General features: G+C 40.4%; 1 protein-coding gene across 1 annotated transcript; it reads left to right on the forward strand.

Moving 5' to 3' along the window:
• Positions 1 to 1057: 1057 nt before the first annotated feature.
• Positions 1058 to 21544, forward strand: EXOSC7 (exosome component 7). Its single transcript, XM_069859988.1, has 8 exons — positions 1058 to 1181; positions 2696 to 2797; positions 3491 to 3585; positions 9349 to 9514; positions 13914 to 13984; positions 18545 to 18668; positions 19593 to 19748; positions 21411 to 21544. Exons 1-8 carry the CDS (start codon positions 1125 to 1127, stop codon positions 21513 to 21515), a joined length of 876 nt encoding a protein of 291 aa, XP_069716089.1. The 5' UTR covers positions 1058 to 1124; the 3' UTR covers positions 21516 to 21544.
• Positions 21545 to 27411: the final 5867 nt, after the last annotated feature.

Below are 27411 nucleotides of genomic sequence, written 5' to 3' on the forward strand. Positions count from 1 at the left end.
CCCCATGCAACAAGCAGTGGGATCTTGGATTATGTTGCTCAGAGCACCATCCAAACTGATCTTGAATGTTTCCAGGGAAAGGGCATCTACCACCTCTGTGGGCAACCTGTTCCAGTGTTTCACGACCCTCAGTATAAAAAAATTTCTTCCCAATACCAAAACTTCTCTTTTAGTTTAAAGCCATTACTCCTTGTCCTATTGCTACAGGTCCTGCTTAAAAGCTTTTCTACATCTTTCTTACAGCCCTCTTTTAAGCATTGAAAGGCTGCAATAAGGTCTCCTCGGAGTCTTCTCTAAGCTGAACACCCCCAGCTTTCTCAACCTCTCTTCATACTGGAGGTGTTCCAGGTCTCTGATCAGTTTTGTGGCCCTCTTCTGGACCTACTCCAACAGGTCTACCTCTTTCCTGTGCTGAGGGCTCCAGAGCTGGACACAATACCCTATGTGGGGTCTTACCAGGGGGAAGAAAGGCATAATCACTTCCCTTGACCTGCTGGCCACACTTTTGATGCAGTCCAGGATACAGTTGGCCTTCTGGGCCGCAAGCACACATTGCCGGCTCCTGGCTGGCTCCTCACCCACCAGGACCCCCAGGTCGTTCTCCGCTTTGCCCCGTGCGCTGACCTCGCTCAGACCTTTCTTTGAGGCAAAAACTCGCCATTCCCTCACTTTTCTTACAGGCTTCGTTACTAGGCGAGCCCTTCCCGAGCACTGGGGCGTTTCCACAGCCTCCTCCAGGTCCTTTTCACCTTCACACGGGGCAGGCAGAGAGCAGGCTCTGCCCCTTCGCTTTAGCCCATTCCAGCTCCTTGGAGCGGATGTTTCTCGGGACGCACCCCTCCCCGTGGAAACCTTCCTGTAAGGGGTTTAAGGGCCACACCCCATGCTGTGGCTGTAAATAAGGATGGGGAGACCCCAGCACCGAGGCGCCCGGTTCGGCGGGCGGAGCGACACTAAGCGCAATCCCGGGCCGCGCGAGTCACGTGGGGCAGAGCGGGGGTCACGTGGGGGCCGGGCGAAGCGGCGCGCGCGCGGAGATCACGTGGGTGCCCGTTGCCAGTACCGGCGGTGGCGGCGAGACGGGCGCCGGAAACGGAAGAGCGAGAGTTTCCGGTCCCCGCAGCATGGCGTCCGTGGTGTTGAGCGAGGCCGAAAAGCTCTACATCGTGCATGGTGTCCAGGTAGCGGAGGCGGCGGGCGGCGCCTGGCGGGAGGTGCCGCCAAGTTGGGCGGGCGGCGCTGTGACCGGGGACGGGACAGGGCCGTGCCCCGCCCCTCCGGCCTCGCTGCCTGTGTGGGGCGGGAACGGTTTGTGGGTTGGGGCGGGGGAGGGAGCTTTTCCTTATTGGAAATTGGAAGAGGGAAGATTTAGATTTGTTACTAGGAGAAAATTCCTCACGCTGAGGGTGGTGAGGCAGTGGCACAGGTTGCCCAGGGAAGTCATGGATGCACCATCCCTGGAGGTCACAGAGTCACAGAATGACTTAAGTTGGAAAGGACCCATAAGGACCATTGAGTCCATCTCCTTCTATCAACCCCAAAATTGACACCACGTGTCTGAGTGCGTGGTCGAAAGTCTTGAAGGCGAGGCTGGATGAGGTTTTGAGCAACCTGATCCAGTGGGATGTGTCCCTGCCTATTGTAGTGGGGTTGGAACTGAGTGATCATTAAGGTCCTTTCCAACCAAGCCATTCTGTGATTCCTTACCTGGGGCAGAATGCTTTAGGATAAGAGTATTCTTACAGGGGAAATTTAGCTATTAGAAGATTCACATTAGATATTAGGAAGAAATTTTTTACTGTGAGGGTGGTGAGGCACTGGCACAGGTTGCCCAGAGAAGTCATGACTGTCTCATCCCTGGAGGTCCTCAAGACCAGGTTGGATGAGGCTTTGAGCAGCCTGATCCAGTGGAAGGTGTCCCTGCCCAGGGCAGGGGGATAGAACTGGACAATCTTTAGGGTCCCTTCCAACCTATAGAATCATTAAGACTGGAAAAGACCTCCAAGATCATAAAGTCCAACTGTCAGCCCAATGCCACCATGCCTGCTAAACCATGTCTTGAAGCGTGATGGCTACATGGTTTTTGAACACCTCTGTCACTAAGCTAAGGAACCAAGGCGTAAGAGCGAAGGATATGTGAGGAGAAATGCCAAAGATAAAAGGACTGTGCATTCTGCAAAGTAGACACTGTGTTTCACTGCAAATAAGTGCTTCTGTGGGGAGGAGCTGGATACTATTTAAAGGTGCATTATGTCTGTTTTTGAAATAAAGCATATGAAAGCATTTGGAAGGCTGGTGCGTTATTTTTGTTTGCTGGGTCCCAATTACATCTGTAAAAATACAGAACTTGAGTATCCCAAGGAAGACCCACGTTGTGTTAGGTAAAGTACCTTTTGAAGCCAAGACCCTGTACACTTGTATTCTGAAGCCTTCTGCTGAAACAGGATGGAAGTAGTGCAGGAATTCAGGTCTGTCTGCAGAGAGCTTATTGCAAGCTCTAGATAAATGAGAGGTGAATGGAAAAGTACAGTTGGTTCTGTTGTAATCCTAAGTGAAAGTTAGTGATGGAACTGGGAGCTTTTGCTTTTGTATTAATTCTGCTGGCATAGGAAAAGGACACTTTAAAATCACAGATTCTTTTTTTACTTTTTATTACTGATCCCCTCAAGCACAATATGGTAATTTTCATACTCAGGAGGACCTTCGTGTAGATGGTCGTGGCTGTGAAGACTACAGATGTGCGGAAGTAGAAACAGATGTTGTATCAAACACAAGTGGATCTGCAAGAGTAAAGCTGGTAGGTAACTTTCTTAGGGATTGCTTACCTTGCTGATGAAACTTTTGGTTATTTGACTGATTTTAAGATAAGCCAAGGCTATTTTTAGGTGGGTTTGTGAGTACATAATAAAATGTATGTGTATATATAGCACAAACTGAAACTATGGGTTAAGAAAATAATGACAGGGTATATAATTCATTCAGACTGGCTTAACCTACTTGAGCAAGATTTACTGTAAAATGCCTGAAGAGCCTTCAATCTGAACTAATTTACCATTTAATCTTGAAAAAATGAAATTGCTGTTGTGTCTGGTCACTGGAAAAAAATAATTCTATTCCTTTAGAGTGAAGCAAGACTACTTCTGGCATGTGTTGACTCAAAGAGATAAAGATACTGCACAATATTATAAAGGTTTGCAGATATAGCTTTTTCTAGAACCAAAATGATAGAAAAAGTCAGGGATGTGGAGAATGTTTTTTCAACCTACAGAAAACTAGCATGTATGGTAATAATGTGAAGAAAATTCTTAGGCATAACGCTGTTTTTCTAAAGCCTTTCCTTTCTTAAGCTAGTATCATTTTAAGTTCTCTCTGACAGAATCGTGTGCAGATAACTGAAAGGCAGAAATGTCAGCTTACCATAGACTATTAAATTAAACAAGTAATTTTATGAAAAAGATTCTATTTGTGTGGTATGTTTTTGTTTTAACAGGGACACACTGATATCTTGGTCGGTGTAAAAGCTGAAATGGGGACGCCAAAGTTGGAGAAACCAGATGAAGGTTACCTGGAATTCTTTGTTGACTGGTTAGTATACTAGAAGAGAAGGAAATAGATCTGATATTTGGAATAAATGACTAATAAGATCTTAGAATTATTCTGAAGTCGATATTTTCATTCTGCTACCTTCTTGTAAGGGTCCGAGTAAAATAAGCAAGTTATTGTACTGTTTCAATAGTGGTGAATGTTTGCAAACTTTGCAAAGACCCAAAATAAGCAAAACAGTCAGGAAAAGAACAATATGAGGTTAAAAAATTGTGAAGAAAGCTAGAGGGAAACTGAGAGCTCTTGTTTTCAGGTTGCTTTGAGATAGCATAGTGACATCTCAGTCTTATTCCAGACTGTCTGCTGTCTGAAACCACGGTATCCATATCTTGCAGACTTCCTGAAACTTCTTTGTGAAATAAAGGAACCTCTCATAAAAGCCTTGGAACTGTCAAGTTAGCTGTTCAACATGAGAACTTTCTATTTTTTTTTTTTTCATTTAAACCAAAATAAGTTGCTACTCTGACATTAAACAAATATACTGTTAGTAAAGCTAAAGTGTGAGAGCTGCTAAGTCTGTATTTGATAATCTTTCTGACCTAACTGGCTACGTCTGCCTTAATATTTGTATCTTTCATAATACGCAGCCTTTTCTTAGGCTGCCTCTGTCCATCACAATATATTAGTGAACTGTGAAAACATACGGCTTCAGAGGGAAGGACTCACGCATGAATTAATGATTTGTCTATGATTACTGTTCAAAAAATATGAGACAGGAAGACAGTCTTCTCAGATGTGGCCCTGCTGTTAGAGGGGATCTGAGCTTGGCTACTGTATAAAAATAGTGTATGAAATATCCTAAATAGCACTCACTTTGTCCTAGTCGTTTTTTCAATGGCAGCAGGGACGTTTCTTTACTGAAACAAGTGGTCTGTGGGGATGTTGCAATTCTGTAACACTTCTTTCATATCTAAGTAGATGTTAGAAAACCTTTAACTCATTAGATTAATGTTAGGTTGTATTTTTTTACTGTTAGTCTCTGCTTCATGAAAGGATGGGAGGGAGATGTGTAGCAATATTGCGCAAGATGGATTTAATTGGTTCTAGAAATAGGCGATCCTTGCTTCCTGTGGCTTTTGGAGAAGGGTTGTTACTTCTTCCATACTTGTGTACCCAGGGGAAGGTGACTTCTAGCTTCCAGAAAAGTCCAAAAGACAAAATGTGAAGTGGTAGCAGCTTGTTCTCTGTAGAGGGAAAGGGGATCCTGTCAGCACTCTGATGCTTTTTCAGGCTGCCACTGGGTGGTAGTAACTGAACATAGTTTGAGACATTGCGTCTCCTATTTAAGCCACCTGTGTTCTACTTGGCTTTTATTTTATGTTGTTGAAACTAATAAAAGATCAGACTGCAATACTATCTATCTTAAAATGCTTATTTCCCAAAATTCATGGTTTCTTGTACTGCTGAAAATATTTACTTGCTGGCTCGTGTGTGTAATTCTCTGTCCCCAAATTCCGTTTATCTTCATTCTGCTCTGAGTCCTTATCTCAGAATCAGAGAATTTAGTCCTGTTTTGAGACAGACTTTATGCTGATCTCTATAAGAGATGATTTTGGGAGCACTATTTTGTGATACTAGAAATTAATTATCAATTAAGTCTATGTCCTTACTGCCCATGAGCACCAGAGAACACAGTAATTGTGGTTATCAGTGTTGAAAGACTTATGCTTCTTCTTTCCTCATGTTTGAGGTTTGGGACTGTTCTAGTACTGGCTTGTTAGGGGTTATTTTGGTTTGTGGTTTGGTTGCTTTTGTTTTCACTGAAGTAAAGATTTATATTTTTCAGAGGGTAAAAAATAATAAAAATAAAAAAACCCCAGAGAAATCAGAATTGCTTGAATACATTAGATATTTTTTGTGGAATTGGGAAAGGAAGGAAATATTTGTGCAAGTCTGGCCATCTGTTTCTCAACTTTCAAGGCCAGACATGCTTTTATGCCACCTGGAAGAATGGGCCTGTTTCATTGGTGCCTAAGTGGAAGACTGGATCAGATATGATCTTTAATATTATAGATGGAAAGCAGTTCTGCACATCGTAAGAGATGACATTATTGCAGAGTGACCGCATCAGCATGCTCTGAGGTGATCCTCAGATGCTGTTCTGTTGGGTTTTGTGGGGAAAAATGTTAACTTAAAGCAAATTTTGATGCAGTCACTCAAGATACCAGTTGAATAGTGGCTGCAGAAAATGAACCTTTCCATCCCTTCTCTCTCCTACCATAAACCCGTTATCATGGCAACTGATCTTTGCAGTGGCAAGAGGCAATCTAATGAGTTTTGGAAGAATGAAATGTCTTTGTGATTTTTTACAGTACTTTCTTCATTAAAGGTGGTCTGTAGTGGGTCTAGGTCAGTTTTCAGAGAGAAACATCACTTACTGCTTGAGTAAAATCTGTTTCATTCTCTAAGCACATGGTCCTTTTGGATGGGAAGTGCAACAGTGCCCGACCAGGCAAAGACCTGAATCAGTAAATCCATGTCAGTAGAATTACCTGTTTGACTAGGCTAAATCCAAACTCATGTTCGCCCAATTCTTTGTAGGATCATGAGCCTGAATATCATCATAATTCTATTAACACTAGTGGACAGCGTCTGGAACTGCCTTGGCAGTCCAGATGTGGCATTATTGCAATATCATCTGTCTGCTTTCCGAAGAGTGGAATGCTAATAAGGTGATTAACTTGCTGATGATTCTAAAGCACTGAATCTGCCTTCTTGCTTTAAATGATAGTGTGTTTCTCTTGTTGCAAGAACAGAAATCTGGTAATGGTTGCTTGAAGTAAATATGGCTTTAAGTGAAGAATGCCCTCTGTGTAAAGAAGCACTTGTATACCAGGAAAATAGCTGTAAGCTTTTATTTAATTAACTGCTTTATCTCTTTTTATAATTAATTACATTGTAGATTATGGTATATTAATGGCCTGAAAAACAGAATGGAAGTACTTAGCTACTGTGAGTGAAAGGTTTTGACTGGTAGCGGCAAGGGCTTTGAAAGTAGGGATTTGTGGTAGAAGCCTTATTATGCTTTCAGAGTCTTGATTGTTATGCAATGTGACACTGAAATGGTTTTGAAAGTCCTTAAGATTACATTCTGTTCAGAAGTAGAAATTCTGTACTTGACCACTACCAAGTTCTTTCTGTGCTCCATAAAACAAGCTTTGGGCATTTTCTTTCATTAGTGTGTTAGACAAACCTTTTTTGAATTTTATGCAGCAAAAATTACTCTGATTATCTGACCATTTGGTGGCAGCATTTACTGTATAATTATTATAATAATGCCCTGCTAACATTACTTTTCTAGTTCACTCTTATTGCAAGGAATTGAAGTGTCAAAATAATAATAGTATTTATAGAATAATAGAATCAGGTTGGAAGGGACTTCAAGTCCAACTGTCAGCCCACCACCACTATGCCTATGTCCCAAAGTGCCTCTTCTACACGTTTTTTGAACACCTCCAGGGAAGGAGACTCTCCAGGCAACCTGTTCAAAGGCTTGACAACCCTTTCAGTAAAGATTTTTTTCCTACTATCCAATCTAAACCTCCCCTGGTGCAACTTGAGACCATTTCCTCTCTTCCCATCACTTGTTACTTGGTTGAAGAGACCAACGCCGACCTCACTACAACCTCCTTTCAGGTAGTTGTAGAGAGTGATAAGGTCTCCCCTCAGCCTCCTCTTCTCCAGGCTAAACAACTCTAGTTCCCTCAGGTGCTCCTCATGAGACTTGTGCTTCAGACCCTTCACCAGCTTCATTGCCCCTCTGTGGACACACTTCAGGAGTTCAGTGTTGTTCTTGTAGTGAGCTGGGAGGTCAGCCGGAACAAGGCCATGAATCTGCAGGCATACGTGGCCTCTGAGAAGCTTCTCCATTTGCTTCCAGGGCCCATGACAGTGGGCCAGGGCCACTTGCAGCACCCTCTGCACTTACATTCTTATTCTGTGCCAAAGAAAGCGGCATTTTATATTTAAAAAATGGCAACATTTGATAAAAGTTTGTATTTAGAAATAATAATAAGGTATAGACTGAGGTTTATATACTTCGTTTCAACTTATCATAGGAATCATAATGCTTGCATAACCATGCTTTTAACAGAGAGGTTTTAACAGAATGGTATTATTAACTTGCGTTACAGCTGCTTCCATTGATAAGTGCTTTAAAGGCCCATCTCAGCACGTTTCCACAATTGTTATACTTGGATGTCATCTTGTCTTATCAAACTGGTATCTATTATTAACACAGCTAATAATGCTATGTCACACTTGTGATGCTTATTTGTGTGGCAAATGTAGTTCAGAAGCGTAGGTCAGTGCTTTATTGATAGTAATGTATTCATTTTTTTAAGCATGTAGTGCTGTCTGGTTATAGAAGCAACAAATAAATTTTATAAAATTCAGTAGCTCTTCCTGGTATTCTGAGTTTTCATCAGTTCTGCAAAAGAACAAGTTGGGAGAATTACTGTGAGGTAATGATTTCCATTATAGGCACTGCATGTCTTGTTGGTACACCCCACTTGATGGTTTAAGTCCAGCTCAAGTTAGATAATGTGGATCTTTAGACATTTTTTTTTAAAGGTGAAGAGAATATTATTATTCCAAGATTCTGTTTTCTGCTGTATGTTGCGTTCCTGCGGTGTTCCTGTTAGAGTTTGTAACGTTGTGTAAACACAAAACATAGATGAGAAATTTACACTGTGAGGTGCCCAGCCAGAAGAACGCAAGGCTTTGCTGTTACAGATTTTGAACATATCAAACTACTTCTGTGGAATCACCTCCTTTCCTATGTTCTTTATTAACAAATTAATTTGGAGGATATCTGACTAGTTTATTTATAAGCAAGACCTGCAGTGTGTGCCATGGGTCCACTGCTTGGGAGAGCTCTTGCCCTCTCTATAAATCAGAGGTTGAGTTCAGAATATTTGTTTGTTATTTTGCTGGGTGTGTATCACTGGATATATCTTCTCTGTTTCATTGTGGCTTGGAGGTGGGTTTTTTTTGGTAGGCCTGTTTTCTTTTGTTGTTACAATTTTGTTCTTAGCTGTGTACAAGGCCCCAGCACCCAGGGACTTTCTTGCATGACTGCTCATAAACAAAGTTTGTTGCGTTGAAATCAGGAAGGTGAAGACAATGCACTTTTACCAGATCCCTTCTGGAAAAAATGTTCCTTAGTTGCTGCTTTCCATAAACTGAAATCGTGGAAAATATCAAGCCATTGTCTTTAAGTGGCTTGATAGCAGAGAGTGTGCTCAGTAAAGAAATGACCAATTAAAGTCAGGCGCTCATGCCACATTAAGGAAAAAAGCATATTCTACTTGTCATATCATCACATCTTTCTCTTCTTAGCTGCTCTCTTATCTTTAACATTCAGCTCTAACAGGCTGTCTTGTTAGCTGCTCTGAGATTGGTACAGATTTCTCTCACCTTTTTTTATTTTTGAAAGGATTGAGGTGGTAGAAGATGAAAGTGCTTAAGAGTAATATCTGAGAGAATTTACCAACTTTAATATTGTAACTTCGGAACTGAAGATAATAGTGGAATTTAATTAGTATCAGAGTTTGTAGCAAAGTATAGGTATATTATCTGCACGAAGACATTTTCTTATGTAAAATAGAAATAATTTCTTCACAGATAGGAAGTTTTTCCTTGTACAAATAAATCCTTAGATATTTCAAGCGCTTTATATTTAAGAAATGTTCTTTGGGTATTGGCTGCTTCAGAAGTGAAGGTATCTTTTCTTTCTTTATCTAGTTCTGCAAATGCTACTCCTGAATTTGAAGGCCGTGGAGGAGAAGAGCTTGGCTCAGAGATAGCAAGTACACTCTACAGTGTATTTAGCAGCGAGAGCACTGTAGATTTGAAATCACTTTGTATTAATCCCAGAGAGCACTGCTGGGTTCTCTATGTTGATGTGTTGGTAAGTAAGGAAATGAAAACTAAAATTCAAGGAGGTTTTTCAAGGTGCTGACTGACTTGGCATAACCACGTGTATTTTCATATAAAAATAATGATGTATTATAAAATAACGATCTATTATAAAATAATAATCTATTCTCATAATACGATATAATGCTTCGCAATGTGGAGGGCCATTATCTTGTGAATCTGCCCATAATAGTTAGGCACTACTTCCCGCTTTCTGCTCTTCTTGATGATGCTGCTCCACTGCAGAGCTAATGGAACACGGAATACTTCAAATCTGACTCAGAAAAAAATCAGTGACCTTATACTGACAAGGAAATGGCCACTAAAGAAAGCTAAACTTTTTTCCAAGCTAGATATAACAGCAAATGCATCGTTCTAATTAAAGTAAGTTTGCATGAGTGTATGTTAGCCCTAGGATAACTGTCCATCCTGCCTACCCCTTTGCACTATGATTGGTAAAGTAAAATAGAAACTTTTCTAGTAAAAGTTACGTTTGGCCTAGGCACTTTTTGACCAAAGCTGTATGCAGGTATTGAATATAGAAGAGAAACTGAATTTTCTTTTTCCTGTTAAAAAAATGGAAACTGAATTTTATGCATGTAAATTTCATGCATGGAGCAGCTCAGTTTCCAAACTGTGCTGTATTTCAAGCACACTGTCATGGGAATTTAATAGAAGTCTGAAAGTCAGACTCTCCTGAGCATTATTTCCAGTTCTTATTGATTCAAAGTTGTGTTTCTATTTGTCAAATTTATAACAAAAAATATTTTGAGGAGTGTTAGTCACAGGAATTCATTAACGTCTATGAAATTATTTGCAAAATGTTAAGCTGTATTGCCAAAAAAATTAAATACAGAATTTTATTAAACAAAAGAGGAGCGTTCAGACCAAGACCTAAATAAATGTGAAAATTAGTCCAGTAGATGTTTAAAAAGCAGTAGCATTAGCTTAATTATAGTAGATATGGTACATACTGTGATTTAGTCTGCATACAGAATGATGAAATACGTACCACTGCTGAGTGCTTTAACAATCCTAGTCACCAGCTTTTTGGAGCTTGGCATAGTTTAATAGGGAATGAAGTGTTAGTTCTGAGAAATCACAGTGGGGCTTTTAGATACTAAGTAATTACAAGCAGAGGTGCAGAATATTAAATGCTGTGCTTATTTAAGCAATGTACTGCTTAACATTGCATGAACGCTGCATAAACAAGTACTTTCATAAAGCTGGCTGCTGCAGAAGTAGTTCTATGACTGGTCATTTTTTGATTCTTCCTGGACAAACTTGTTGACTGTCCACAGCTATAGAATGAAACAGCCTTGTTGGTTTTGTGCTGCTAGTTGTATCAGAATTATGGCTATCAAGATCTATGTTATGTGATGAATTTTACATTTAGCTTTGTTTACAGTGCCAATAAAGAATCCGTTGTAGGTTAATAACTAGGACTCTAAACTTGATGAGTCTTTTTACTGCCATACTCTACAGTAATTTTTGTATGTCAGTCATTGAAGAGCTGCTGGTATTATTAGAACAAGATAGTATTCAATATTTGTCTCTTCATTGTGTGTACGCCCTCCCCTCCTTGCTTTTTTTCCACCCTAGACCCTCGTATTTTCATATTTTTGAGGTATTCGTAGTATTTCCTCTTCTTAATAGAAGATGTGTGTATCACATGATAGTCTATACTTGATGTAGCTGGTTGGTACCTACAGGCTTTCTTGAAGCTGCTCTTGCATAATCATTCCTATTGAGCTCTATTTTAATGCTGCATGGTAGAAGTATGACACTTGTGCTAATATAAGGCACTACAAGTCATATTATTCATCATTTGAGGGAGGCCAATTCTAAATATAATAACAATGCTTATTGAGTGTCCTTTGGATGATGTTTTCCTTCAGAATTCCTGGAAATCATTCACATTAGTGTTTATGTTGCCTAGTTAAGTTGGAGGGAAAGTAAGCCTTAAATATGTTGTGCACCTGAAAGTATGTGAAACCTCATGGACAGGTGGGAAATTACTTGTTTTCAGGTCTTGCATTCCAAAAGACAAAACCCCAGGAAGAACGTTATGAACCAGGAGATACTCCATTGCTGTGTGATTTAGCCGTGTGCACTTTGATTGAAGCATCTATATTCAGGTCCTACATGTAAACAAAATCTTGAGGTATGCAGCCTTGAAAGAGCAAATAGTCTATTTTACATAGTTATGTAGCTTATTGATTAAAAAAGTCTCTCAATTATTTTCTAGTGGTCAGTGAGCTTGGGAGGTGCTACATTTGTGTACAGTTAGACTAGAAAGATGATAATTAAAACTATACACACTACAAAGATGTAGACGTATACAAAAATGTAGACATATAGACATGTCTCAAAGGTCAAGAATATATGCCTTGACTTTTCAAAATACATGTGTTCTTTTAATAGTAGCTTTCAGAGAGTGGCTCATGAATGTGGGGATACACAGTACTGCAAAACTATAAGCCCTTTTGTCTTTCCCTGAATTTCTTTCCTGTTCTAAGTTACTGAAGTCAGAAATGAGCATTTAGGTATTTTTGAGGGTGTTTTTGATACATGTTTAGCCTTCTTCACGTAATTTGTCCCAGGAGCCTGCAATGCTGGGCAGGGAGAACCAAAGTGTGCAGTCTGCTTTCATTCCCTACCCACTCACAGTACTTTGTGTGTTGGGAATGTGCATTAGATTCTGTGGAAATTTTAGCAATTCACTACTGAGATTCCCTCAGAGCATTTCCTTGTCTTTTCCATTCCTCCCTGTCAGTTTGGGGAAAAAAAGGAAACCTTAGAAATGGAGGAAAAGTTTATTTGAACAAGGCAAGGTATACAAGGCTTTCTCTTTTTTCTGTGCCCATTAACTTTTTCATGTGTTTATCAGTAAATTAAAAGCAGTCTTTTCTCAAGGCTTCTTTGTTTGCCACACCTCACAGTTGTGCAGACTTTCCAAGTCCTTAAAAAAAAGGTGGGGAAGGGGGAAATCTCAGTACTAGGTGCTTCAGCTGAGGAGAGCATTAGTTTCTTTTTGGAGGAATCCGACCGTGCTTGGTACATGCTATATTCCTAGCCTGTAGGTGCCACTGTAGTACAGGTAAGACTTTAGAACAGCACCCTGAATGTAAGCCTAGCACCAGTACAGGCAAATCGCATAACTGTGTTTTAATAATGAAGATGTTGTGGGGCTTATTGTGTTATCCAGTAAAATCCAATAATGGCTGAAAGTGGGAAGTTAACCTCACTGTATCCAGCAGCTGCCTGCAAAGAAATAATTTGATCACCATTGTATTTAGCTTTCTATCCCAACATTTTGTCATTCTTTTTATGTGATTCAGTCTGTCTTCATAAAAATAAACTGGTTTTCCACAATATCTGATTCATGATTTGCTACCAGTCCAGGAGTTTATCTCATTCTTCAATAGATTTTGAAGAACAATCAATCCAATCAGTGTTTCAAAACTTGTTTTGCTCTTATCATACAGCATAGATTGATGTAATGGAGAAGCATCCTTATGTTCTTACTGAAGTAGTTTCAAACGCTTGCGGGGCACGTGTGTTCGTAGAAGAGTACTGGCAGCTCAGAGCATAGCTTGTCAGAGAACTAACACTAGACTATGGCCAAATACATCTTTGAATTTTCTGTCAGCCTGTAGAAGGTATTAGTGGTTATGGAAGCCCAGCCTTTTTACATAGTATGCAGTGCTGCTGTTGTTCTGATCTTCATGGGAATAAACTAAGCTAGATTCCCTCCACACACTGTAATTCAAATGATGGTGTTATCAACAACCAGAATTTGACATCAGAATTTCCTCAGATCCTTTTCAGCTAGAAAACAAATCTGCTGATGACTCCTTTTCCACAAGTGATGTGCCTTCATAACTATGCCTTGTATAACTAACTTTTCATACTGTGTTTGAGGTAACAATTTGTGTTGCTTCTTTGAAAATCAATTCTACCAGTTGGGTTTGTCCAGCTGATATTTGAAAAAGACTCCTCTTTGAAGTAATGTATAGAAAATGGGTTGGCTTGATTTAGCATTAAAGAATAAATGTGGTGAATATACAAAAAGTATTGTGGTCATAGTCTAGTTCAGAGCCTTAGCACAAGAAGAGTAAGAACAACAGCAGTTTCATTTCAGCTGCTATTATTAAATTTTATTGTTAATTTTATTATGAAGTGCATTAACTTTTCTGTTTTGCATGTGTAATACAGTTAACTGAAATCTTAATTTCCTATCTGTTATTTTCATATATAGTCTTTATGGACAGCTTTGCTTTTCAAAAACCTGTTCCGGTTTGTAATTTTGTGCTGGTTCAAGTGAAATAAAGACTTGGTTTAAAGCCACTGACCTGATCTTTTAAAGAGATTCTTTTTTTCTTCCCCAGTTATTGGAATGTGGAGGGAACCTCTTTGATGCAATCTCTATTGCAGTGAAGGCAGCTCTCTTTAATACAAGGTAAAGCACGGACTTCATTTCATGTGAGTGGAAGTGGCATGGGAAGTAAAAGAGAAGTACTTTCTGTGAGCTAAGCATTTCAAATGCATTATTATTTAAATAAATAATACCAGAGGCAACTTGTGTTCAGGTACAAAGCAGTCCTTTTGCATGCAAATAATGTGAACTAATAACTTTATTTGATTTCTGATAATCAAATGTCATATTGTATTATATGCACAATCAGACTCACAGTATAACTTGGTCTGTAGCCAGATCCAGGAAAAAATTGTCTTGACCATGTGGTTTTGTTGCAGGTAGTTGGTGGTCTTTGTGTTTGTCTCATGTTTAAAATAAGAAGCGTTTGCTCATATATGATGCTTCTGAGTAAGAAACCCTCTGTCAGTATGGCTACTGATTTATAATTTAGCCCTATTTTCCCACTGCTGGTGTTCCTTCTCATTATGATTAGTCTAGAGTTGTTTTTAAGAGGAAAAATGGTGTTGGGAGTTTGTGAAGAGGGGGAAATGATGTCTTTAAAAGAACTTTGCCCCATGCATTTTAGTTTGAAGAATGGAAGAACAAAATCTAGTAGAATGAATGCTGCAAGTGCATCTATAGATGAAAGGAAATACAGAGTTTCATAGCACCCTTGAGGAAGAAACTAGAGAATGGCTTTACTCAAAACTTAGTTACAAAACTAGCAGGAAGAACTGCAAAAGCTAAACTCTTACAGGCATAAATGTCTTAAAATTGGATCTCAGTTTGTTCTTCATCCACAAATTAGAGATTTGCTAAAGTCACTGGCACAGTTCTGGCTTACTCATCAGGGAATCAGCACACCACTAAAGCTGAAAAAGTATGTGCAAGAGGAGGAGGCAAATACACTTTTGAAAACATGCAGCCTATCAGGATATAAACACTTTAAAAGAGAGTGAGGGGAGAACCCATGTAAGACTACAACTTGTATATGCTGCTGAGAAATTTGCCATGTTAATCAAGTTCTCCACAGTAATTTTTAACCCTAGGCTGGTTTTGTAGCATTAAGAAGTACTGTCACAAATATAATGGCTTACAAAAGAGTTAACAGTACACTAAAGGAAAGAATTGCCTATGTCTCTGTGCGTGAGCTGACAAGATGCAAAAGTCATATAGTTAAAACAGTTGTTCCCATGTGAGTTGCTTTACAGATCCAAGGTGCATACTTTATTTACAAGAGAACTAGGTCTTTTTTCTTATTTCAACCAGAATTCTATTTCTGAATAAAGAGAGAAGATCATATAAAAAGTAATTTAGGTAAAAGCAAATCTGTTGCTTTGAGGATATGGGCAACAGAGAGAGTGTAATTATTGTAATGATTCTGCTTAATTTTTATTCTCCTGAAAACTGTATCTTTCATGTAATCTTTAATCTGTGGGCAAGCATCCACAGCCTTGTGGAAGTCGGATATCAAATCAAAATGTGGTACAGTATGATGTAATGCATTCTGGTTTTTGACCTGTGAAAACCCTGTGTGTTGGTTTGAGCGGAGAATACTAGTACATCTAATCTCATACGAGCTCAGTAAGTCAAGAGGTGAAATTGAAAATGAAAACTCATCCTCATTCACTATTCCTCTCCTTTTCCTTTGGTACCTACTAAGTTTTTTTGGGGTTGACATAAGGTTGTTTAGAGTGGTTGCCTGCTCTCTATAAAATATTACTGTCCCAGCAAGACAAGATGTCAGTTTGAAGATCACTTCATATTAAGTGTTCTAAACTTCACTTGACATGTGTCACACTAAGTCTTCCTGGCCTTTCATAATCTGTTTACAACCAGATTTTTGTTAAAAGTGTTTTCAGATTTTTGTCAGCCTTGACTGCAGCCTTGGAACCAAGAGCAGGGATCTTGAGTTGCTGTTTTCTCCTTGAAGCTACAAATTTTTAGATGTTCAGATAGGCATTTGAAAACCTCAGCTTCATCTTTAAAATCTTGCTCCAACTATTTCTGTAATAGCTATGGACATATTTTTCTTCAGGGCCAAGTAAATGCAAAATCGTAACTTAAGGAATTTTGTGCAAGAATTAAGAGATTTAAATGCTTTGTTTATCTGACCTGACTCATTGTGTCCCCTTCAGGCATGGAACAACGCCAGCATGACTGTTTTAGGGGGAACGTTTACTCCTTGGAGTTTTGTGTTGTTCATTATTTAAAAAAAACCTATATAAAGATCATGTGCAAAAGATAGTAGGTATCATTTTCTTAACTACGTCTCCAAGGTGCTTAAGGCTGGATTTACCCATGATCGAACTAAATATTGCTAAATGTACACGTAACTACAATGTCAGGATGAAGCATTAAACATGATGCTGTGGAATGTGCCCACTTGCAACTTAGCAACAGAAACCAGGCAAATGACAAAAGCTAGAGAGTTTATAACACAACAGCCTTGTTTTTTTGTTGGGCAGCATGGCAGAGGTAGAACTGATGCCTGCTAACAAGGGTAGAACTTGTTTTGCAGTTGTGAAATCTTTGGTCTGCAGCACTTGGTAAAGAGCATTGTTCATTTTGTGGCTTAAGTGCTGCTGTACAGATTTCTGCCCTGATTAGTTGCAGGAATCAAGGCAGAAAAATAAAAGTTGCAAAGTAAACATGAACAGCTAGTTCTTAAGATAAATTTTCACAAGCTGGGAGAGGAAATCTCCAGTTTTCTGGAAATGCTTTGTAGTACACTCTTTGTCTGGTTTTTCTGTGTGTATACACCTACCTTTTATGCAACTTTGATGTGTGAGCCTGATCAACTATTTTTTTGCCTCTGCGGTAGTTCTACTTGTACCTCTCCCATCTGTTCTTGGCCAAGATGGCTCCCTGCAGGCATTTTTCGGGTATTAATTCTGGCAACTTTTTCTTGCAGACCAAACATTACTCAGGTTTCAGAGCTATTTTAAGATGGAGTTAAAAATCACTCAAGCTCATAGTTTTTCTTGAAATGTTTCTTCTTTTTAAAGCACTGCTCTGGTATATACACTTCTTGGTTAGGCTGTTGTCCAGTGTTGTCCATTGTCCTGTTTAGCTTGAAGATTGGTCACCTTGTGTCTTTCTTCCATCAGTTTTTAATGGAATATTTTTAACATCAACATAGCCTTTGATGCATTTCCAGTGAGGTATTATGTAACTCTACAACATATTTTGAGTTTCATTTCAGGAAGAAGTACACATTACTGTTGTTCTGCTTACTGAAAGTTTTAGTTTTATCTTGGCTTGGGACAATGTTTTTATAGGGAATTTGTTCCCACTGAGGCAGGGTTAGCTGTTGTATGTAGCTCCAGGACTCCTGGCCACAAATAACTAAAATACTCTTTCAGGGAACAGCAAAAATCACTTTGCATTGGTGGGAGGAAGTTCACTAAATCAGTCCCTGTCTCTTGCTCTTTTAAAAGAGATTTGGTACAGAATTGGTAAAAGAATGTAGCCTCCAGAGTCTAGTCACGAAACACAATACTACTGTAAAATACTAATGTAAAAACAGATTGTGGTTATATTCCACAGGATTAATGAAGTTATCTTTCTAGGGATGTCTCTAAGTATTTTATGTTTTCAAGTGCAAATGTGTGAATGTGAGAGCAGTAAGGTTGAGCCGTGTGTGGGCTTTACTGGCCAGTAGGTGAAGTGCCAGTCACTACTCCATCCTAGTGGGTGTTTGGATAAATGAGGGTATGCGAGGCATTGAGGTTCTTGGCCTCTTGAGATACCATCTTTTACTAAATTGTTTTAAATTACTTAAATTAATTGTGCGAAGAAAGCTGCATTAAATCATCCTGTCAAACTTCCATTAAGTGGCTATAACAAATACAATATATGTGTCACTGATAAGGAGCCCATCTAGCCCATTTGTGAGAGAGCTCATCACTCACAGTTGAGAAGAAAGCATTTCTTGGATTTCTGCCTGGGTTTTTATCCCTGTTCATTGCTTTTGTGTGTCTGTCCTTAGAACACTAGAGTCTTCTGGCTGCTTAAAGAATGAGAATATCTTGCCAATCATCCCATCTTGCTAAAGAAAAAGATTTTACTAATGTCATGTTTTTCCTTTTCCTTATCTTCTTTCCAAATCTTCTTAGTGTCATTCTTTCCTGAACATCTTTACTACTTTTATTTGCTACTGAGTTCACAGCTTTGCCAAGCCATACAATTAGTGTAATTCAGACAACTTTACTGCTGTCTGCAAGGTTGGGAACCACAGTGAGAAAGGATTCAGTCTTGGTAATTTCTCTCCCGTACTTCCAGGCAGACATACAAAGAATTGTTCAGAATTGCATTGTGCAAATTCCAAAATAATCTCACTCTATATATTAGTATAAAAAACAGTTCAAATTCTAGTGCTTGGAGTGATGTAAATATGATCATCTTATCCTATACATCTTCCTACTTGCAATGTTTTCTTCCTAGTCTCAGCAGGTGGGTTGTTAAGTCTTTGATAACATTCAGAGTGGTTTTCTGAACATTTAGCCTCATTTAGAGGAAAGGGGTCTTACTGGACTGGAGACTTCGACACTGTATTTGTTATCTGTGCTGGCAACGATTTTGCTCATTTTGTTTCCACAGAATCCCCAAAGTGCGTGTCCTGGAGGATGAAGAAGGCTCTAAAGAGATTGAGTTATCTGATGACCCTTATGATTGTATCCGACTTAACGTGGATAACGTGCCCTGCATCGTCACATTAAGCAAAGTAAGCCTCACAAATTGCTGACCTTCTACCTAGAGACTTCAGCTTCTGTTAACTTCACCTGCTGTTTACCTTTTCCCTAGAGATAAACCTTATGTTACAGAGATGGTCGGTGTCCCCTATGTATATATTTGTTCATCCATGGCCTCCTAGTTAAGAAGAACTTTTACCAAATAAGGGTTTTGTTTCCGTCTCTGACTTGCAGTTTTCCCCTTGATGTGTTCCTAAAATGCATCTTCTTGTATGCAGAAGAGTTATTATTTTTTATCTACTCCTCGTTCAACATCCAGAGCAGCAAATACTTTAGTATGTTAAAACAAATGGATATTGTTGTGAGGCACAGAGGATTTGTGATCTGCTTAGAGTTAAACAATGAGCATTTGCTGCTGAGGACAGAGCTCTGTTTTCATGGGTGCAATACTGTCCTTCCCTTTCAAACAGGTTTTTTGGTTTCCTTTTGCACGTATAGCCGACAGCTAACAGTTGATTTGTTGAATACTGCATTTTCCATTGTGGGTGCCAGCGATTTTCTTAGTTACCCGGAAGTTTTTCTGATGTACCTTTTAAGCAAGTTTTATAAGTAGTAGAAAGGCCACCACTGAAGTCTTGGGGATGTGTAGTTTTCACCTAGCAGGGAGGAAAGGCCATGCTTGGAGTTCAGTGTAAAGGGGAATTGTGGGTTTCAAATAGATAAAAGGATGGTCAGAGGAAAACAGTGAAATAGTGACATGCTTATCTTGCCTTTTTTATGTATGTACATGTAATTTGGGGTCAGAGGCTGTTTAAGTAGTGTGTTGTCAAGTCAGTCGTGTGATATTAGGATGGGAGGCTGTAGATAGCCAACAGACCTACTACTCACAGTTTAACCTCTTATCAAAGAGCTTAGACAACTGCAAACTAGTATGTCATTCTGTCACTAACTTACAGATTGGATATAGGCACGTGGTGGATGCTACCCTTCAGGAAGAAGCCTGTTGTTTGGCCAGCCTCCTTATTTCTGTGACCAGTAATGGTGCCTTCACTTCTATGAAGAAAGTGGGGAAAGGTAGCCTTGATCCCGAGAGTATTTTTGAAATGATGGAGGTAAGGAGTTTTCGGCAGTTAGTGATGATACTGAACGATACTAGAAGAACCAGAACTTGAGTATATGAAAAGCTGCAGTAAGGACTTTAGAGCAAAGATCCTGATGCTTTTATTAGGTGCAGAAGGGACTTGTTGAAGGCCACAGACAATTCCTTCGAAAGAGAATCTAATATGAATGGAAGTTATCTAAAACTTTTAGATGTCTGAAATGTATGATACTCACAGTTGTTTTGCTCAAGTGGAAGTTTCACTCAACTCACAGCTGTAAGACTGTAAAGATTAAGTTGGTCAACGTTGAGAGTGTTTTTAGAGAACACATTCTTTCTCTCACTGTTTCCCTTAATGACTGAAAGAACAAAACTTCTGACATGAAGTCCTTATGGAAGCAGAAATGGCACTTTGAATTCCCAGTGCATGGTATTCTGTTTGAGCACAACTCATTTGTTTTGTGACAAGCTTACTCTTCTTATTTTACTGTTGGTTTTATTTGCTCCTTTATTTGGTTCCTGATCTGCCCCTACTCCATGAAAATACTAGTATCTGTATGTTGTTTGCATCCACATAAGAAATCCAATTTAAAGCTTCTTTTCATTCTCTTAAAACTGTCTTCCAGTATAAATTCTCATGCCTGGGCTTGGCCTTGAGCGTGAGACAGAACTGGATTTTGAAATACTTCAAACTGGCTCTGTTTCCTAGAGAGGCAGAACTAATTTCAGCATGGCTGTAGTGAGGAATGCAGAACTTGGAGCCAAGTTTGAAAACAGTTGGTCTCAAGTGGAAATTACACGCTGAGTATATATAGCACTTCACTGTTTCACAGTGTCGGTCCGAAGTGCTAAGCTCAGTGGTACTGGTGGGCTTTTTATTTGACTTCATATAGGGATGAAAAGAGCTCATCTGTCCCTAAGGGGCCAAAGATAGATTATATTAAACTGGCTTTATTAGCTCTTATCTATGCAACAAAGCCTATGCCTGCCACACGGCTGTGCACAAGGGAAAAGCAGAGGTTGGTATCAGTGCTAATGCTGGTAGTTTTCCACTACTGGAATTTATTTCTGTGAAGAAAACCTTCTGTTAACTCCTTTAAAATACTTGGACAGTACAAAATTGCACATCATAATGCACAGTCTGCCCAGAGACTGATTTGGTGATGCAGCCACCAAATGCACATTTTGGTCTTTTCTGGCCACACGACAGGGTGTTGAGCTGGTCTGAATTCAGTCTGCTGATTCAGAATGCATTTAGAAGAGTTTACTGAATTTTGTATTGGTAGGCTTCTTTGCTGGTCAAGTGTCTCTTATCCTTGGAAGCTTAGCTCAGCTGTGCTGGCTGGTTTGAAAACGTGCTTGTGCCTGATGTGGATTTAATTTGTATTCCTGGGTGAATCAGCGTTGCAGAGATCTGGTGTTAAGGGTCGTGGAATGCTTCTCTGATGAACAGGAGCGCTGCCTTTTTGTATATATTTTTCCAAAACTTGATCAAGTTAAAACAGAACTTTGACCACTGTTATTTTTCTCAATTGAAAGCATGTTCTTGTTATACCAGCTGGTATATATTAATCATTAAAGAGAAAATATTTGTCCAAAGGAAGTGTTTCATGAGAGTTGTCTTTGTTTTAATAAGCATATGTCTCAGATTTGTTTTGCTTTCTTTTCATTGCAGACGGGAAAAAGAGTAGGCAAATCATTGCACATAGCCCTTCAGAAGGTTTTGGATGAAGAAGAGAGTTTGGGGACCTCACGGCAGAAAGTTGGATTTCTAGGATGAGTTTTTATTAAATGCTGAAAACTTTTTAATTGTTTGTGCAATCTTGTCAATTTGTATATAGAAAAAGGATTTTTTTTTTTGTTCTGGTACCTTTATCCTTCTGGCTAAGAGGTTTTAAAAATGTTGCTAAGCTTAAAGAAAGCTACAGTTAAATGTGAATAAGCAAATCTGAGATGCTTTCCATGTGGGTAACTGTCCACACATAGGAAGCACACCAGCAGGAATTGGTGCAGTTGCCTGGGAAGTGCTTCAGGCTGTTTCCAAGAGCGACTGGTTTAAGTTCCACTTAATTCTGTTCGCATGTGTTCCACTTCTGCAGACCAGCTGCTGTGTTCTGGAGTGTGTGTGGGGATTGCTTCAGTACAGCACAAGCCAGGTTTTGGGCCTCTTGGAATTTTTATTTTTGCTCTTCAGCCAGATGAGAACTTTGTGGAAGTCTTCCTTCAAATTATCTTTCTTTTCTTTGAATAAAATGTGGTTGGATTTTACTATAAAAACAACATAGTCCAACGTTTGTAATTCGTATTTTAAACCAAGATGTCTTTGCTTACTAGAGCTCTGCCTATCCCTTTTGCCAACAGGTATGATGGTAAACTAGCCAAAACCTCTCATGATGTCTAAGGAGAAGGGGCATGGCTAAGGTAGAAGGGATAATAAGTTAATTTTTTAGGAGTTTGATAATTCAGCTGGAAAAGCATAGTGGCTTTCAGAATGATACTTTACAGGGAAGGACAGAAGATGGCAGATAAGGTATGCAGTCAAGTTGTATTGGCAGGTCTTCAAAGCAGTGGATTCCCTCCACACATGTATTGGCTGACCCAGCAAAGAGTAAGAGCTGTTTATTTGTCGTGATAGGAAGAGACAACAGATGGATGAAGTCAAAGGAAAGAGTTAATTTTCAAGAAGTTGATACTTCAGCTGCAAGTTTTAGAAAGATCATTTCAGACAAACGTTACGGCTAATGTTACTACAATAATCCAGGAATCATTTATCTCATAGTCAGGCAGCATTTTCTGAACTTCCTGTTTTAATTGCCTAATATTGGATTAAGAACATTGTCTGGAATGCATTTGTTGGGGAGAATGGGAAGGTTATTACTGAAGGAGAGCTGTAGGTATAGGACAAAACATATTACAGCTCAAATTAATAATCGTGATCATGTGAAAATATATGGTGTACTTAAGGACCCCAAATCTCTTCAGTCCCTTTTGTAGAGCTCACTTGCATAGTTATTCAATGTGACTGTGATACTACTGTGTATTTGGGATATGTGTAGCCACTACTACAACAAGCAGGCAAGTTAAAAAAAAAAAAAAAAGAACAAAAAATAAATTATCCCACAGGATTTGTCCAAGAAGTCTATTTTGAAGGTGAGATTTTTTTTCAGTAGCTTGAGTAATGTGTTAGGGATGTTATGATAGTGCTATGTAGTAATACAGACAGTGATTACATATATGACCTTTAATCACTCCAGCAGAGTTATTTTATGTGAAGCATATAATAACCTGACATCAGTTCTAGAGCAGCTGTGATCCACTCCTTGCCCCTCAAAGCTACTTGTAAGATGTAGAAAGAAAGAAACTGAAGGGAGAAGAACCATTCACAGTACCTTAGACTTAACCACAAGCAGGTTTTGTTTGGTTGTGTATTGTTTAATGTTTCAGAAAATGGTTAATCTGAATGTGGGCTGCAAGTCTGAAACCACATCCATTCTCTGAATAGCTCCTGCCTGTTTTATTACAGATTTGTGGTTGGATACCGAAAAGCTGCCCAGAGTTGCTTCCAGGGTGAATTTTGTAACATGGTAAATTGGTTATTTCTACATAGCCTTCCAGCTGAAGGATCTCCAAGCATTTTGCAAGTTACATCATTCAAGATATTTCTTGTTCCCTCTCTAGATCCTTTTAATTTAAAATTGATCGTTATGAGAGCTGGGCTCAAGTTGGAAGAAACCTCACTCTGTTTCAATCTTGTTAACTGACACCTCTATGGAAATAAATACATTTCCATTCTCTTTCCTCTTCTTAGTAAGGGTGGCAAATATTTAGGCCACCTGAGATCTAGGCTTATGTGCTCAAGATACCCAAGAAGCAAACTCTTACTACCTAAGTATCTGTCTGCTGCCAGCAGAGAAACTGGTGGAGCAGCTATATGTAAAAAAATGGCTATGCTGATCACAAAATGCTTAGTACCAAGCACTTGCTGAGAATGTCACTGTAAATAAATGTAGTGCAAGAATCTGCAGTGCCTCCTAAAACCTTGCACATCCTTCCTCAGGGCTTCTGTACCTACATGAGCAGGCACAGAACACATTGGGGTCTTCAAGGGGGTCCTATTCCTTCCATACTCACTACCTCCCATCTTTTGGCATTGAAAAGCAGTGGGGTAAAGCGTGACGCCAGTTCAGACCGGGGCTGCTTTTACCCACTGAAGTATAAATAATGAGCCTGGCCAAAAGTATTACAGAGTTGCTAGTTGGTCTCAGCTGCTCCTGGACGTTTGCTGCTACCAACACACATCTCAAATGGATAAACAAAGCTCTGGCAGGGGTAAAAGGGCTTATAGCTCTCCCAGTCTTCTGCCAAGAAATCTTAGAGGCTCTGGTCTCAGGCATGCTAAGGGCTATGCTGCCCATTTCTGTTTTCTTAGCTTGCTTTAACCCCTCCCGTCCCAAAGAAATATATCAGTTAGATTTTTAGTAGAGTTTTCAACTGAAACTGCTCCTGTTCCCTTCGGGGCTGGTGGAAAGTTCCATGTGTTGCCGTGCAGATATTGCCACGTTTTCATTGACTCGAGTCCAGCAGAACTAAGAGGAAACATCTGTGGAGCGGGATAGCTCTCTGTTTCTCCCAGAAATCAATTGCTTCTGCTGGGAGGTTTGAGAGGCTGAAAACTGTGTGCTGGCGATGAGGAGTCTAGCAGCTCCCGCTAGGCTAGGCTTCTACTTCCCAGCACTTTGTTTTTTCACTTCCTTCATGTATCCCAGACTAAAAGTGTGTTTGATAGGATCAGTCCCCTTGAAACAGAAGAGAGCTAGGCTGCAAGTCAGTGGAACTGGCTGGTTTGCTTCTTCTGTTCCTCTAGATCTGGGTTTAACCGTCAAGGTGATGCTGAGCAGATTTACCAAGCCCAGGAATCCCATCAGCCAATGTTTCACAACTGCACTAGCAGTTCAGCGTTGCAATTGTGTAGTCAGGGAAGGAGGGGAGACCTTATTCTGCCTTAGGGGTGGGTTGAGCCAATGGGGAAGACAAGGGCCATGCCACCCACAGCTGGGCTTTGTGAAAACTTGATTTTGCACAGTCTGTTGTAAAGACAAGCTAGTGGGAGCCAGAGCTTGCTCATGGCTCCTATGAAACTGGAGTGCGCAAGTATCCTTTCATAGAATCACTAGGTTGGAAAGGACTCACCGGATCATCGAGTCCGACCATTTCTATCAAACACTAAACCATGTCCCTTAGCACCTCGTCCACCCGTCTTTTAAACACCTCCAGGGGTGGAGGTCTCCCCTCAGCCTCCTCTTCTCCAGGCTAAACAACCAGCCGCTCCTCATAAGACTTGTTCTCCAGCCCCCTCACCATCTTTGTCCCCTTCAAGGGACTATGCACCTTGATTTAACATAGGTAATATCTCACAGAGTTTCTGCATTTCCTCTGTTAATAGGAGTTAACTGGAATTTACCACCTTCTGCTAGGACTGCCGTCAGCTTTTTTTTTTAAATTCAGCAGATGCCACTGCCTCCTCAGCAGCGCCATGTTCTCCAGCCCTGCTGTGGCACTGATTTACTCTGCATGTGATAAAACCCAAGAGCCTTGTTCCCTCCTTTCCTTTGAAATGCTTGAGCGAAGTGCAAGATCAGGTCTGCAACTGGGACCGAAGCTCTTCAGCCACCCGCCTCTGCTCTGCTGGTCCTCCCTGCTCCCCAGCCCCTCGCGGCTCCTGCTACGCTCCTGCCTGTTTGCCCTCCTCAACAGTGCGAGGCAGCTGTTGCCTCTAAGGCAAAAACTTGGATGTTTCTGTTAGCTGTGGCTCGCAGAGGCAGGTGCTGCCTGCCTGCTCCCTGCTGCCAGGGTGGCAGCTGCCAGGAGCTGGTTTCAAGCTGGCACTTCAAATGCCTGGTCCCTTGTTCCTTTCCTGTTGGTGAAGTCCTGGGCTCCCAGTCGTACCGATCAGCCACAGCAGGGCACTTTGCCTACTGATCTTCCCACAGAGAGACTGCAGTACCTCGGTTTTTCCGTGGATCAGCTGTGTTTCTAGCTAGCCAGTAATAAAGACCTTTTTGCTGTTCCTGCAAAACACTAGGATGTCAGACGTCCTGCTGGTAATGACTCTATGGCAATGGCTTCAACCTCAATTTCATCAACTGGAATGTTTTTAAAAGGCTGTGGTTGTCTTTCAAGCTCTGTGAACATCTCTATTGCAATCTTTTTTTCAAGATTAGGGTAAAATCATCAGCTGCACAGGCACCCCTGAGTTTTCATGTCATGCCATTTGCAGAATGGATCTCCCTGATTTAGACCGAGAAGACCACAGTCAATCCAGCCCCTTAGCTAATACCTTGGGAGGGGAAAATGGAACAGAATCTCTGCTCCTTTCTGAAGTAGAAAGGCCCTCCTCCACCCACCTGGTATGGTGGTGGCTGCAGCTGAGCCAGTTGTGCACAGACGTTGGAGGTACTCGGAGCCATCAGCCTACAGGCCCTCTCTTCCAGAGGAGGGCTCTCACTAAGTGTTCTTGGCTATGTTTTGGCAAATGGTAAGTCTTTGGTGTTTCCAGGACTGGAAACCTATGGGTTGAAAAGACATAATTTAAGTCCTACTTGTTTCTCCCCACCCTGAGAGACGCCAACTGTAGTCTGATGAGGCTTTTTGAGAGCATGGGTTGCTTTCTTCCTGCTGTCTGATCACACGGCCTTTTCTCTGAATTGAAAAAAATTCAGAAATTCATAAAGCTGATGCTCTAATTCTCTTCCAATCCCTAATTCGGATTCTGCAGACATATGAAAGCAAACCAGTCGCTTAAAGGTGAGAATGACATGCAACAAAATCACAATCTGGCCAAACACTGTCTGCTTGTGAGTCCTAAAATACTGAATTTCATTTCAGTTGTGACTTCGCTTGAGCTGATGCTGAGACAAGCACTTTTCATGCAGCCTGCTCAGCCTTCCTAGCACAATTGGGGATTTCTCTGGAGTTTTGATGTTAAGACACTTGACTACAGTCTTCCTTTGGCTGGTTGGACTTTCGGACATGGACAATAAGCAGAAATGCAAAACAGTGGTGACAGCCAGGTTTACCTCCAGCCCACAGGAGCTGCATACTCTGAGCAGAAGGGGAAGTGAGTCCTTCGATGTAGCTCCTTTTGGAAACAGGAGAATTTTGAACAGCTGGTGGCACTTGAACTCAATTCCTTCATGTATGGGTCTTGTTTAAGGCCCTAGGATCTCCTTTAACACAGATCCTTCTGTTCTGTGACACCCTGGTGGACATGGGGTAGGGTTGTTCACCATGGTTGCCATGGGATGTGATGGGAAGGCTCCCTCCTTTGGCTCAGAGCCCATTTCCTAGTTGGTGCTGGGGATAACGTTTTGGCAAAGTGCTGACTTCTTGCTTTTCCCCATCATTGTCCTTCTGAAAGCCACCCTTTCCTGAACTGTTATCGCATTTCTTCTTGATTGGTCTCAAGAACAATAATCCATAGATTAGGCTCTTTCCATTTTAACCTGTTCTGATGTTGTTTATACTGGTGGAAATCAGGAATGATGCCAGCAAGAGTCTGGGCATCAGCTAGTGAATATCAGAGATTTTCTTCTGTTAGCCCCACTTCCTCGCAGCATGTTTTTTACTGTCCACCACTGTTTTTCTCTTGTTCCTCTTTGAGGTTCCTGTGGTCCCAC

This window comes from Phaenicophaeus curvirostris, chromosome 6 (assembly GCF_032191515.1).
Source record: "Phaenicophaeus curvirostris isolate KB17595 chromosome 6, BPBGC_Pcur_1.0, whole genome shotgun sequence".
NCBI classification, from domain to species: domain Eukaryota; kingdom Metazoa; phylum Chordata; class Aves; order Cuculiformes; family Cuculidae; genus Phaenicophaeus; species Phaenicophaeus curvirostris.